The sequence below is a fragment of the Aedes aegypti genome, chromosome 2 (genome assembly GCF_002204515.2).
Source record: "Aedes aegypti strain LVP_AGWG chromosome 2, AaegL5.0 Primary Assembly, whole genome shotgun sequence".
Classification (NCBI taxonomy): domain Eukaryota; kingdom Metazoa; phylum Arthropoda; class Insecta; order Diptera; family Culicidae; genus Aedes; species Aedes aegypti.
In genome coordinates this window covers 288198215-288213078 of record NC_035108.1, presented here as the reverse complement: position 1 = coordinate 288213078, position 14864 = coordinate 288198215, and the positions used below count along the sequence as shown (strand labels likewise).

Here is a 14864-nt window from a genome sequence, read left to right as displayed (position 1 = left end):
TTTGGAACCTTCAAGTAGACATGTTGTCACGATGAGAGGGGATCCAATAAATTGGTCGGATGAAGTTCAGTATCTAGGGCTCATGCTAGATAAGAATTTAACTTTCAAAAATCACGTTGCGGGCTTTCAAGCCAAATGCAACGAATATGTAAAATGTCTCTATCCCCTTATTAATAGAAAATCAAAACTTTGCCTTAAGAACAAGCTTTTGATATTCAAACAAATTTTCAGGCCAGCCATGTTGTATGCTGTACCAATATGGACTAGCTGTTGTAATACCAGGATGAAAGCTCTGCAGAGAATTCAAAACAAAATTTTGAAATGATTCTGATGCTTCCGCCTGGTATAGTACCAATGAGTTACATAGAATATCCAATGTTGAAACATTGGAACAAATGTCAAATAAAATAATAAATAATTTCAGGCAAAAATCGTTGCAATCATCTATTGCCACGATTAGTGGGTTACATATTTAGGTTAAGTAAATTTAAATCGTTTTTTTCTTATTAGCAGTGAAATCAACTCACCTGTAAAAGTTTCTAACTGCTACGGCAAATGAAATATAATATGTTGTTAACAATATGTTAATAAAATCTCAAATTAGTTTTACTAGTATTAGTTTATGATACTTATACAAAATTAATAAAAAAGGATCACTAGATATGATACATACTAAATTCATTAACTTTTACATGAATACATTCCAAATTTATTGAAGTTTTACCTTGAATAACTGGTAAAAAATAAGGTTTGCACTACTCGTAACATGTGTATTTTCACTGGTTGCTCAGTTAATTCTTTTCCTTCCAACTTAGTGGCTACATCACAATTCAACGCAAGGTCTATCTTTCCGTTTGCCCCGTATCCGTAAACTACACTCAACAAACATATTAGCACTTTGCGGTTGACCCAACGGCTCACCAAGCGAAGGTGTGACCCCAGATCGTGCGTTCAAGGTTGATTCCACTGCTGTGGTGACGGTTTGGGTCAACGTCAACACTCGGTAACAGCCCATGTACAAATTATTCAGTGCCAAAAATAAATCGGCAAGTGCCCTGAGGGGTCCATTCTCGAGCATGTCCTACACCCCACAGTCAATCATTGGTGGTGAATTTTATGTTGCTTGTTTGGCTGTGCGTTCAGCATGACCGCAGCCCATGGCAAACGGTTTAATCCGTTGGTACCTCCTTGCGAATTGATTATCTTGAGCGTAAAACGATTTGCGCTGCAAAAAAACGTCGTAGAAGCAAGCGATGTAATTAGTCTAAGTGCAAACATTACCACTTCCGAAACGGAGGTTCGAATTAATCAATTGAACAAATTGTATGAACATTGGATTGATGAATAACAGAAACCGTAGCTGCTGGTTAAATAGCAGACATCATACCCGATCGTGATTGAGATGATCTAAGGAGAGCTAGTGGATTTAAGGGGCAGGATCCGTCATTGGTTTCGGAATTTTCAAAACCAGTTTTTTCGTTCAAAATCAAGAAAATTTACAGGAAAATGTGTTCACTGTATTCTATTCTCCAAACAAACACACAGTGAACATATTTTCATTGAATATTTTTTTTTGTTTTGAACAAAAAAACTGCTTTGGAAGTTTCGATGATGACGATGATTACGATGTCGGAGCGTTGAACGTTAACGAATTTTAATGGTCATTGTGTAGCCACCCATGGCATGCATTATTCGGAATTAATTTCAAGCTTAATTGTGATAAACACATTTTTTAAAGATTGAATTATACTAGAGGTTAACACTAATAGGCAACTATGAAGCAAGATTATTTTCAAATCCTTCAGCAGGGATATTTTTGGATCCTTGAGCAGGATTCTCTTCGAGACCTGAAACAGGATTCTCTTCGAATCCAGGAGCAGGAGTCTCTTCAAATCCTGGAGCAGGATTCCCTTTGAACCCTGGAGAGTTCTGCAGCAGGAGAGACAAGATTCTCTTCACATCCTAGAGTGGGGTTCTCTTCGAATCCCAGTTGAAGCAGGATTCTCTTAGAATCCTGAAGCAGGATTCTCTTCGAATTCTGGAGCAGGATTATATTCGAGTCCTGGAGCAGGATTCTATTCGAATCCTGTTGCTGGATTCGAAAAGAACCCTGCTTCAGGATTCAAAGAGAATCCTGCATCAAAATTTGAAGAGAATCCTACTCCAGGATTCGAAGAGAATTCTGCTCCAGGATTCGAAAAGAATCCTGCTCCAGGATTCGAAGAGAATCCTGTTTCAGGACTCGAATTGAATCCTGCTCCAAAGAATCTTGTTTCAAGATTCCTAAAGCAGAATTCTCTTCGAATTTTATAATCTAACTCACCTTAATTGTAACCGAAATCGGCATCAGATTGCTCTATCTCGGACGGCGTGCTGCAAATAAAATAGCCACTTAATTTAATGCTCGTTATTTAAAACCCCAGTAGCGTAATGGGATCTAACCTTTTCGATTCGGTGGATGCTGCACCCGCAAGCGCCAGCGGAGATTGATCTTGCAGTTTGGACCTTAAACTTTTGACTTCCTGTTGTAGCCGGTCGTTTTCGTCTTCTAAGTAGTCAATCTACGGAAAAACAAAACCGATTTCAGAACAATTCCGAGACTCTTCTGTCCTCGACCATACGCTTTCCAGCTCGAATTCCAGATCATCGATGATAGCGTAAGCTCCGGTCAGGTCTTTCCGCAGTTCATCGCACCGCTCTGCAGCTCTTGACATCGTTTTTCATATTCTTTCTTTTTCCCGATGTCGGAGATCGTACCTGCAACATACAAGAAGACAAATGCGTCATAAATCGAAATTTGCGTAATTAAAGAGCACCGGCCGCGAGTCGGTTTGGGCAGGCCTTCAATTGGTTTCGATTCAATCTACCAACAGAGACAGACTTCGGTGAGACCTTCTTGGGACTTTGGGCTATACTTGACCGGCAAGACAACAGTCATGCTAGAGCAGCGCCAGAGGTTGATGTCATGCTGACTGGTCGGTCGGTGCATTCTCTTTGACCTGATTTGGGAGGTTCGATTTGTGCTCTAGAAGGTGAATAAGGAGAGCAGTTTTTTTGCGCACTCTACTTTCTTCTTATTTTTGTTTTTCTCGGTGGAGGCTTGCCGTACATTAAGTGACAAAGTTGTGGCTTGGTGAACCGAAACCACTTGGTACTTAAATAAGGCTGTTGACACCTACGATCGATCCAATGAAAAGGAACATACAAGAAATCAATTTCAAGTTGAAAAACTTGACTATTTTATAGGATTATTATGATCTAATTACATTTACCCTTTTTTTTCTGAAAACCTTCGAAACATTATGAAAATCGAAATCAGACAGTTGTCAAAAAGTTTTAACATAATTTAAGATTGTTTATGAATGGCTAAGGAAAATAAAAATACCGTAAATTCGGGTGAAAATGATCAGTAGGGTGAAATTGATCACTGTGTTACTCGATTTTATTTCTTCCTAATGGAGCACAAATATCAATGTAACCTGCAGTGAATGAACGTTGTTTGTCGTAAGTATGTCCAAATGTGTGTTTGTGAAGTTTTTTGCGTTCAAAATGTTTATTTATATGAAAAATATGTAAAAATTCAAAATCTTGTGCAATGCAGTGTTGACAAACATCAATAAACTTCTAGTTCTAGACAAGGATTTGACATGGTATAATCCTGAAAGTTTGTGAGGATACTAAAGATATATCCCTAAACTAGATTTCATAACCAAAACTCGTACCAATTCGTTGATTTCATTGAAGTAATTGAATTTCTGTAATATATCAAGAAATTCCTTAGGAAATTGCATACATTTAGGCGTTTTCTGCGTTATTCTTGAAATTTAAACATTCATTAATTCTATAAATATTGTATTGTTAGGAATTTGGCAAGCAGATTCGGATTCAGGGAGCTCAAATTTATTATGTAAAGTTGTTTTGAAAACTAACAATAATGGCATTGATAAGTGATCAATTTCACCCCGAAATGAGATCTCATGATTTTTTATTTTAAACATATATTTAGCACTAAAATTACTTTTGTTAGAAAATTTCGGTACTTGAGTCAATGAGGCTCACCTTCATACTTGTTTTCCTGCATTAGTTGTTTGGCATTGTCAACATTATAGAAATCAGACAAGAAAACCTTGAAAAGTGATCAATTTCACCCGAAATTACGGTACTAATGTTAAAGGACACGAAAACAATGTCACTATGATAGGCATTGCCTGAATCAGACGCTGTTGTGTCTAAAATGTGACACAAATTTACGTAATTTGACTCGCTTTTTTATGTGTATCCAAAAGTCGTAAAATCACATGATATTTTTTACGGTGTTTAAAGGTTAAAGTCATATGAATAACTAAGCCTTCGCAAAAATTATATTACTTGCACCAATAGTCGCATGCCGCACAATAAAACTTCTCCTTACAAAGGATGGAAAAACGTCATGAAATAAATTTCTCATGTTCTAATGAAGCTTTCTTGCTCTGATTGACTAGATTCAATTATTTTTGGAACTTGTTATCATCATGATTACCTTATGTATCACAATTCTATGTAATCATCATGTGATATTGGCTTCGTCAAGCAATACGGCACTTGAGCCCACTAGCGAATGCACTGTGGGAGATAACGTAATTTTAGCGCTCTTAACATTCTAGAAAGTTTTTCAATTAGTAAATGCGCTTCTTTTTATGTACATATTCAGCATTTTGATCCATCCCCCCAAAAGTGATAAAGAAATTCAACTTTATGAACTCTACAAGGTTGAGGTCTTGACACTGATTGTACAAAATGCTGTTTGAAACAGCTTTGTCGGAGACACCAAAAGCGTTTGCAGGCTGCCATAAATCTTTCCACATTGTTGTGCAATCAGTCCATCCCACTGCAAGTAATTTTGGAAAATGAATCCTAAAGCTCTATCTGACCAATCGATGTTTTGACCATCCATACGATTCCAGGTACAATAGAACTACCAGCGGTACGACGTCTTCTAGTGATGAACAAAGCCTTACTTTTTGCTGGATTCACACGAAGGTTGTTGCGCCTCGACCAATCTACACGTTCAAGGTCATAATTTATCATTCGAACAAGTTTTTGTGTACAAGGACCAAACCGAGCAATGTAGAGCTCTACATCGTCTTCATGGATTTGTGTAAAGCAATAGGTACTGATGTGACAGCTGAAGAGTAGAGGACCGAGGACTGAACCTTGCGGTACACCAGGGGCACCTCAACGCTGTTAGAACAAAGATCACCACAGACACCGTTTGTCTCCTACCGTACAGATATGATTCAATCAGGCTCGCGGTGGTAGGAGAGAAGTTTAATTTCACTTGAAGTTTATTTATTAGTTTAGTGTGAGGTATTGGTACCAAATGCCTTGGATAAGTCTAGTAGTAGCAGTATACTAAAGCCTCTGTTTGTGCAAATGTGTTGCCCCACTACATTCATCTGCTGATGTGTTGTATCTGCTATCTGCTCAATAAAAGCCAGTTGATTCTATACCTCCGCCATGGCCGGACGGTCAAACGTAAATGTATCTATTAATTACCCAAACACAACGTAGGAAGAAATGTCCCACCCGTGCGCGATCAGCCTCTTTTATCAACGATGGATGCTAGGCGTCATGCACGCGGAGAATAGCGGTTTTGATACTCTGTCCTTTACGAAACCCAGCTTGAAACTCTTACAAAAGTCTGTTCTCTTCGATGTAATCTGTCATTTGTAGCTTGAGATGTTTCTCAAAAATTTTCGACAGAGCACAGGAATACTGATTCGGCGCATATTTGTATGTTGTTCGTCCTCGAACCGTGTTCACCATCACGCTCCTTTGAGCCAATTATTCCTTTTTCACAATCGTCCGGTGGTGCTGACCTCGCGATTGCCAATACCTGTCTGACACATATTGATTGTTCCAAGATTTTGCCGGCACGCATTCAAGTATAGAAGGAGTTTTCCTTTTGCCCGCCCGCCCGGCTAGTGTTCAACACAAGGGTAGGTACACTCTTCGACACTGTCAGTTTTGCCAGAGGGTTACGTAACCTTATGCAAATTTGACTGGTCATTTGCTTGGGATGCCCGGGGGTGACGAATCATTTCTATCCCGTCGAGGTCCGAGTTGAAGGAGTCACTCGCTACCTCCATTCTGGCACGTAAAAGCCACTGTCCAAACAAATTATTGACATGGCAAGGTCTGCGGCGGCTGTCGTCGGGAACACGATTGCGCGGGAAATAGTAATCGCGAACGGCTACAATACCTGTCCCAAGCTTGGTTCATTAATGGCGAAAATAGGTGTGCACTTGCGAATAATGGTGATTAATGGTGATCATTTCATCGGGGCGTTCTTCAGGGGTGGCTGAAATCGATACGCGTGTAGGAAAAGGGGGTAAAATCCATAATGAGACGGTGCATTTATTTAGTCCGGGGATAAACACTATGATTGATCGGAGAGAAAATGCATCGCCGGCAGTTGTTTGACCCTCAGAGTGCAAATATGGGTAAAAAGTTGTGTGGCGCAGTTATTATGCTTCTGAGACCGTAACCTATGTCCTTGAGGAGTGACCAAACTGTTTTTCGTGCAAGGTATACAGTTTCCTGTTTAGTCCGTCTCGTCGGGATTTTCTGCTGTTTTCGCCATTGTCGGTGCTATCCACTTCAGAGTTGAACTGTAAAAAATAATAAAAACAAAATCGTTGAAATGTATGTACCGTAAACCATAAACGATAATCTAAGGGACCGTTCAAAAGAAACAGAATTTCTAAAAAAATGTGAAACAAGTTCACTCTCACATGTAAGTTTTTTTATGGATGGTATACGAATCAATAGCCCCAATGCAGCGGTTTTCAGTTTGTTACACATATTGTTCCGCCAAGCATTGGCAAATGCTCCGCGACAGTTTTGAAAACTTTATAAATGCTTTAAAATATCTCAACTTTTCTCAATAAAATAAGCTTTCAATTAAGTACCGTAAAACGGTTTATCTTTGATAACGCGGGTAACTTTGATAGTGCGTAACCCATCACATACTAAACGAAATATCATAATTTCTGTTAATCGATTAAGCAAAACTAATGCAAAACTGAAGAATATTAGTATGACATTTCATGTAAGAGCTGAATCGAGACCATTTGAGGCTTTCTATACGAATAGTAAAAATTGCCACAATTTTAGCATTTTCGAAACGCTTACAAACAATCTGTTGTACGATCACTATTTGATGTAGTTTTGAATAGTTGGCCACTAGACCTGTTCATAATTGAAAAAATGTCTTGAAATCTTCCGGTCAAGCAATATTTTGAATTCTCATGCTAAGAACAATGTCTGGTCAAATTTTTAGCTCATTTGATAAAGATTACACTATGCTTAAAGTTGAAAAAGTGTTTTTAGGCTTATTTTAAGGTTTGAAAAATCATAACTCAATACTAATTAATCAAAATCACTTGCTTTTACCACCTATTAAAAGCTAATTCTTTTCTGGTAAAGTTTGTCGAACACGCCAATGAGATTAAATTAAGTTAAAACATTGTTTGATCTAGATATGTTCTCCACGGTACCCAGAAATCACGGTTTTCTAAATATGTATGTTATAAGAAACACACATTGGCATTATTTTTCCAGCCCTTAGTCAACAGGAAACAGACATAATAAATCTATGAAATCATTGACCATTAACAGCTAACATGTTGCTTTAGGCAATAAATTACAAAAAAATGCCCAAAGATCGAACAACCCATCCCAACCTGATCAAAAATTTTCATACAGGTAGGGGAAGTGATGGTAAAATGAACAGGGGTGGTAAAAATGAACACCTTGCCTTTTATCGAGAAAAAAACAAATTTTCGATTAATTTTTATCACGCACGGGGGCCGATTTATAGCATAAATAAGAGTGTTCGAGTTGATACGTAGGTCAATTGAAGTGAAAATATCAACGAAAACTAAGATTTAAGAAAACCACGTTTTGAAAATTAGAACTGACGTAACTTTTAGCTCGGAAGACATGAGGTTTTTCAGTGAGGTGAGTAATCGTTATGATATGAGGTCAAATCTGATACTTTTGGAATTCTGTTTGAATGGGTTACAATCATTAATGGATATGTTTTCGGGTGAAGCAAATAAAAATTTTCAGAAATATTTGTTTTACTCGCGTTTTTCCAATGATGTTCATTTTACCACCAACAACTGTTCATTTTACCAAACATAGTGCAGGTAAAAATGAACATTTCCATCGGTTTTTTGCTAGCGACAAAAATATGTGAAAATTCAGCAATTTTAGTCTGAATTTGTGTTGTTGCTATAGATAACATCCCTGTTATTGATGTTGTTTGAGATAGAACTATACAAATTCCTCGTTTTTCTATCAGAAACAAGATGATTTCCTTAAGGTGTTCATTTTAACCACCCCTTCCCCTATGTTTTTCAGGCAGACGTCATGTATACGCGCTTCATATCAAGAGCTTTGAGATCAGCTTGCCATGAACGCACAAAAATAATCGCGCGCTTGAGCACGTGCTTAGATCTCATGTAGCAATGATAGCTCAAACGATCATCTTCACTGGCTCATGCGCCGTCTCATGAGAAACTCCCAATGTGACAGTGCATTTGAGACTCGCAGGCGAAGGTTCCATAAGCAAGGAAAAGGGATCAAACCATGGATTAAACAGTCCGTATGCAGTATGAAAGGATTGACGCGGTTCAGAGCGATTGAAATTCTAGCATTGGAGTTGAAAAACTTGTGTTGGCCACCGAAGAAGCATAAGCATTAGACCTATTCATATTTTCAAAAATGTCTGGAAACTCCCCAGTCAACCAATACTTTGATTTTTCATTGCGAAATGAACTTCTGGCCAAAATTTCACTCAATTTAGAGTAAATTTAGATGTGCTTCAAATCAATTATGTGTTTTTGGGCTATTTTCAAGCTTTGAAAAATCATAACTACCATACGAAACATCAAAATTTGTCGGAAATACTTCTACTTAGTAGTTTATCCAATTCTACGAACTTTTGCCGAACACGATTTTATGATTGGAGCAAGTTTAAACATAGGTACCGTAATCCGGGGTATCATTGATCAGCGGGGTAACATTGATCGGAATGACTCACCTCATCAAAAGTTCGTATTATCATTTATTGATGAAACATTTCCAAATCATGAATGATGCTTCTCTTTCTTATATTCATAAGCTTATAAAAGTTAATATTCTTGTGAAAATTGTGTTTACCTTATGCGTGAATTTGTCAACTTTTCGAAATAATAATTTTTTATTGTTAAGGATGACACTACCGAAGATTCATGTCTCACATAAGTTCTGCAAACGATATAAGCAAGCAAAATGTGATTCTTACTTAAAATGACATCGCCGAAAACGATTCCGTTGTCAAAACTCTTATAAGTATGCTCAATTAGGCAACATTACTGAATTACTGTTAGTAATGTAAAATTCCCTTAGGAAATTGCCTACATTTAGGCGTATTCCGAGGTTCGAGGTGTTTTTAATTTTAAAATAACTCAAAAAGTAAATGACTTGTAAGCGTTTGGTCTTCATATTCGGCTTCAGGGGCCATGATTTAAGTAAGTAACGACATTTTCATTATTACCGAATGTTGTTTATATAGGTGATCAATGTTACCCCATATCAACTAAATCAAAAAATCGCCTAAAACATTTTTTTCAACATGCTTAAATCTTTCAATAAACAAAATACAGTATATAGTCTTGAGCTATGGGTGGTAGTACTTGTTTTAAAAATATAAAACCTGCAACATTTGCATTTTCGAACGAAATATTGAAGAAACATTCAGAAAAATGATCAATGTTACCCCGGATTACGGTAATTTGAATTAATTGATTTGAAGCACATCTAAATTTTCTCCAAATTGACTGACATTTCGACCAGAAGTTCATTTTTACATGAAAAATCAAAATATTGGTTGACTGAGGAGCTTCCAGACATTTGAATAGGTCTATAGGCCACTTATATTTGACAGCCTAGTTATCATAGAACTTAAATACGGTCGCAAATCTCTTAGCGAAAGCATTTTCACAAACTGGGACCATTTTTGTAATCTTAGTCAGAAATTTAAATATAACGTTGAACGCCTAGAGTTATGCAATGCCCTACAAATGTTCGTAATTCATTAAATTTTGTTCGATGCATACTCCATTATCAAAGTTACCCCAGAACAGAAAACTGACTTTAGATTATATGAAAATTATGTATCCATTCAAAATAAATCTTTTGGCAATCTATCAACAGCAATCGATAGGTAGGATGCCAGTACATTTTTTAAAAATATAATTTAAAATTCTTTGAAACAGCATGCCAAAATATTCAAGTTTTCTTCGAAAAAACTATAAAAGTTACCCATTTTACGGTATTCTAAACCAAAGCAAACCTATAATTTTCAAGAATACAAATTTGGAAAACAAAACAATCCTTAAAGATGAAGAAATCCAATTTTCCACGACAGAATATTTTGAAAATTTCAGAATGTGTATGTTTTGTCGAAATACTTATCCTTGTAAAAAAAATTAGGCAATGCAACTACGATAATAATCAAGATATTAACACCGATATACAATATAAGGAATATTTGAGAATTATGAATATTTCTGTGAGTGCTGAACTTGTGGTCAATCCATACAAACACATTAATAAAGGCTCAAAAAGAAATATATCGCTATAGAATCTCGCACAGTTGTAACTGAACTGAAATCAAAAATTGTAAAATTTCCCATGTAAAGCAAATCTGCTATTTTCAAATCACGTTCAACATTCGACGAAAAAAACAAATATAATTTCATTTAGAAGCTCAATTGTCACAGTTTAGGCCTGTATAATAAATACTTAATGAAAGATGACGAACATAATTCTTACTCTACTATTTTTTGTAGGAATTATAGTGTCAAGTTAAGGATTTTATAAAATCCTGATTTCAAACAGATTGGTGGTGAGGATAATTTTATTTCAATGCTCAGCGATCCCAAAATGCTAAATACCACTGCCTTAGTTGTCCAAATTTAGTTAAATAACATAACCAAAAAATCTTCAATTTTCGCAAGTAATATGATCTTTTTCGCAACGATAGCTTTGTCCTTTCGGCGGCTATGCTAGACAAGAAGATCGTAAAACTGCAGGAAGAGAGCAAGCGAAAAGATGAGAGAATTCTGCAGCTGATGGCTTCCATGAAGCAGGTAAAGTAGCAGTCAAACCCAAAACGAGTACACCATGACTGTGAAACCGTCGTCGTAGAAAAGCCCCGCCAAAGCCAAGAGCAACAAGTGGCCCAATGACGGCTGGCACAATGACGTGATCAAAGAACAACTCTCCAGCGAAATATCTCCGAAGTTCAACTACCCGAAACCAGCTACCTGACCAGAAATCAGTCCACCACCACCACCAAAGAAGACCGCATTCAGTGAACACGACCTCATACAAAGTATTCCGGCGAAGAGTCTGAGGTATCGGAGACACCCCCTAAACAGCGTTTTCGTTAATTCTACTCTAAAAAACAAGTTTGATGATTCTCGCACGTATCTTCTTCTTTCTGGCGTTACGTCCCCACTGGGACAGAGCCTGCTTCTCAGCTTAGTGTTCTTATGAGCACTTCCACAGTTATTAGCTGACAGCTTACTATGCCAATGTCCATTTTTGCATGCGTATTTCGTGTGGCAGGTACGAAGATACTCTGTGCCCTGGGAAGTCGAGAATATTTCCAACCCGAAAAGATCCTCGACCGGTGGGATTCGAACCCACGACCCTCAGCTTGGTCTTGCTGAATAGCTGCGCGTTTACCCCTACGGCTATCTGGCCCGTATATGGACAACGAAATTTATAGATTCGGAAACAGGGAAAGTGTAGTCCTCTTCTGACGCAAGTACAGCAAGCTAAAAAGCCATTCGAGACGTCTTACACCATCTCACTAATGACGAATTCTCCTCCGTACCCGAAGGAATCTTAGATCACACCACGATATCACAAATCCACAAAAACATCAACCACTCAAACAACAGCAACGTAAGTAACAATGAGAACACCGACGATACTTTACAAAGGCTTTCGCCATCACCAGTGCCGGCATTTCTATTGTCGGTGTTTCTGGAAACAGTCGTGTAGTAGTTTCAGCAATGACTGGTACTGTGGGGCAAGACGCCAAACAAATACCGCCGCGCCTGGTATTCATCCAGTTTATCTCGCTTTCCCATCCCCCGGAGAAGGTCCTTCCAGAACTCATTGAACGAACATTACACAAAGCTCTTCCCCAGTGCCGGCTGTTGTCGGTATTGAAAGTTCTAGCGCAATGGTTTTGACAGCGGCTGGCAATGTGGGGCAAAGCGTCCCACATGCAAGTGCCGTTCACGTACAATCAGCAGCAGAAGTTATTGCGGCACTCTTGTCTCCTACAACTGACATACCCACGATGAGATCATCAACCTCACCGTCTGAAACTCGTATCGCCATCGATGGTCGTTCTGGTTGTTGCTTTACTCTTCAATGGAACATCCGTGGTCTAAGGGACAACATTAGCGAATTTAAACTCCTCAAAGCCGACCTCGATCCTTGCGTGGTAGCACTCCAGGAGACCAAAGTCAGCGAGCATGTCATTCTCCAAGACTTCGTTGGTAAGCAATACCTACACGCTGTTGCTGGCATCAAACACCACGCACCACTGGCAACACGGAGTAGGCCTTGCTATCTAGGAAAGCATACTCTTCTAGCGTGTAGGTACAGATCAACACCTCCATTTCGTCGCTGTACGCATCTTCGCACCTATCCAGGTGATCGTTGTTTCAGTGTATATCACACTGAAGGCAAATAAATGTCAAACCACGATTCTACCCCATTACCCCGAATCCCATTACCCCGAATGCCATTAACCCGAACGCCATTACCCCCGAATTCCAAAACCCCCAACGACCCATCACCCCGAATGACATTACCCCGAATTTAAAAATCATGGGGAAATGTCATCAATATCATCATGGCAAGATAATTGTGAATTCGGGGAAATAGCATTCGGGGTGATGGAATTCGGGGTAACGGCACATTCGGGGTAATGGAATTCGAGGTGATGGGATTCGGGGTAATGGGGTAGAATCCAAACCACACCTTTTTGAAACCTTTTTGAGTAGCTAGAAGCTCGATTTATGGGAAACATTAACGCGAACCATCTCACGTGGGGTCTTTCCCAGTCGAATACGCTTGGCTGGTATATTTCCGATACAACTCTACATAACCAATTCATTGGTGATCTTTAAGGCTCAAGAATGCATCTTTCAATCATCACAATTTGAAAACTAGTTTTTTTTTTGTTCAAATTTCAATTGATCCCTATGAAAATCTATCATCGTATTTCAGATAGCAAGTACAATGCAATGATAGATTTTCTTGAGCATTGCTTCAATTTTGAGCAAAAAAACTGGTTTTGAAAATTTGTAAAACGATGATGGTTATTTTCCTTTTAACGATGGTTCTAATACTCGTATCGAAAATGCCACCGAATTCCATCAACCCAATTATAATTCCAATACATCGAATGCTGTTGCCCCGAAAGTATAATTACTTTGAATTACATTGGCCCGTGATATTTTAATTGTAATGTAATGTAATGTCATTCGGGATAATGGATCGTCCGGGGATATGGAATTCGGGGTGATGGCATACGTACCAATAGCATTAGGGGTAATGTCATTCGGAATAATGGTGTAGAATCACCTGGTGGACCTTGTCGGAAACATACAAGAGCGATCACTTTACGATTGTGGCGTCCATACCCGGGTAGTACAATCATCAAACGTTACGTCAAAAGTGGCTTTATGATCGAGCTGATTGGTGGCATCACAGCAGAAACCATTCACCCAGATGGCGAGTGAGACGTAGAGAACTTTACGGAAAAGCTTATAGCAGCAGCGAAGAAGCCCATCCCTCGAACACGTTGAACACATTACACGGCCGCCGACTGCAGCGAGCAATTAGTTATATTCAAGTAAACGAACGGGTTTACGGACTGAAGAAGAACTGGCGACGTATTAACCAATATCCGCCCAGCGTCCTAAAAATAGGACAGAAGCCCCGAACGCCAGCGTCCTATAAATAGGACAGTACTTGTAGTGCAAATATCTTGAAAATAAAGAGGTTTACGAGAAAACTGTCTTCTGCAAAGTTGATCACAGGACTGCTGACTTCCACTTGGTAATTATTTTAATTCAGAATTAACTCACCAGGTGGCGCACGGACGCCAACAAATGTTGCATATATAAGCAACATATGAAACAACTTTCCGACGTACAAATATTTGCTTCGTTTATATCTCAGTCCAGCGATGAGATACAAAATTGGTGTCTTCGACAAAGTTGAACAACTAAATAATACCAATTTGCACAGAACCTTATAAATTCGGAAAACACTCCCAAGATGGCGCTAGTGAGCCAAAACTATATTTGCTTATATCTAAGTCCAGTTACGAGATACAAAAATGGTGTCTTCGACAAAGGTTACACAACTAAATAATACCTATTTGCATAGAACCTTATAAATTCGGAAAACACTCCTAAGATGGCGCTAGTGAGCCAAAACTTTATTTGCTTATATCTTAGTCCAGTTATGAGATACAAAAATGGTGTCTTGCATAGAACCTTATAAATTCCGAAAACGCTCCCAAAATGGCGCTAGTGATCCAAAACTTCATTTGCTTATATCTTAGTCCAGTTATTAGATACAAAATTGGTGTCGTCGATAAAGTTGATCAACTAAATGAGACCTATTCGCCTAAAACCTTATTAGCTCGGAAAACACTCAAAAGATGGCGCTAATGGTCGAATATTTTGATTGTTCATATCTCAGTTCAGTGATGAGATACGACATTGGTGTCTTCGACA

General features: G+C 38.4%; 1 protein-coding gene across 2 annotated transcripts in view; it reads right to left on the bottom strand.

The window, feature by feature from the left end:
• Positions 1–6364: 6364 nt before the first annotated feature.
• The window catches only part of LOC5565398 (myosin heavy chain, cardiac muscle isoform), a 37290-nt gene continuing 28790 nt past the window's right edge, over positions 6365–14864 (bottom strand). For both annotated transcript variants that reach the window (XM_001649646.2, XM_021845284.1), the window contains exon 6: positions 6365–6650. In XM_001649646.2, the coding sequence (XP_001649696.2) occupies positions 6528–6650 (123 nt within the window). In that variant the 3' untranslated portion in view covers positions 6365–6527. The remainder of the gene's footprint in view (positions 6651–14864) is intronic.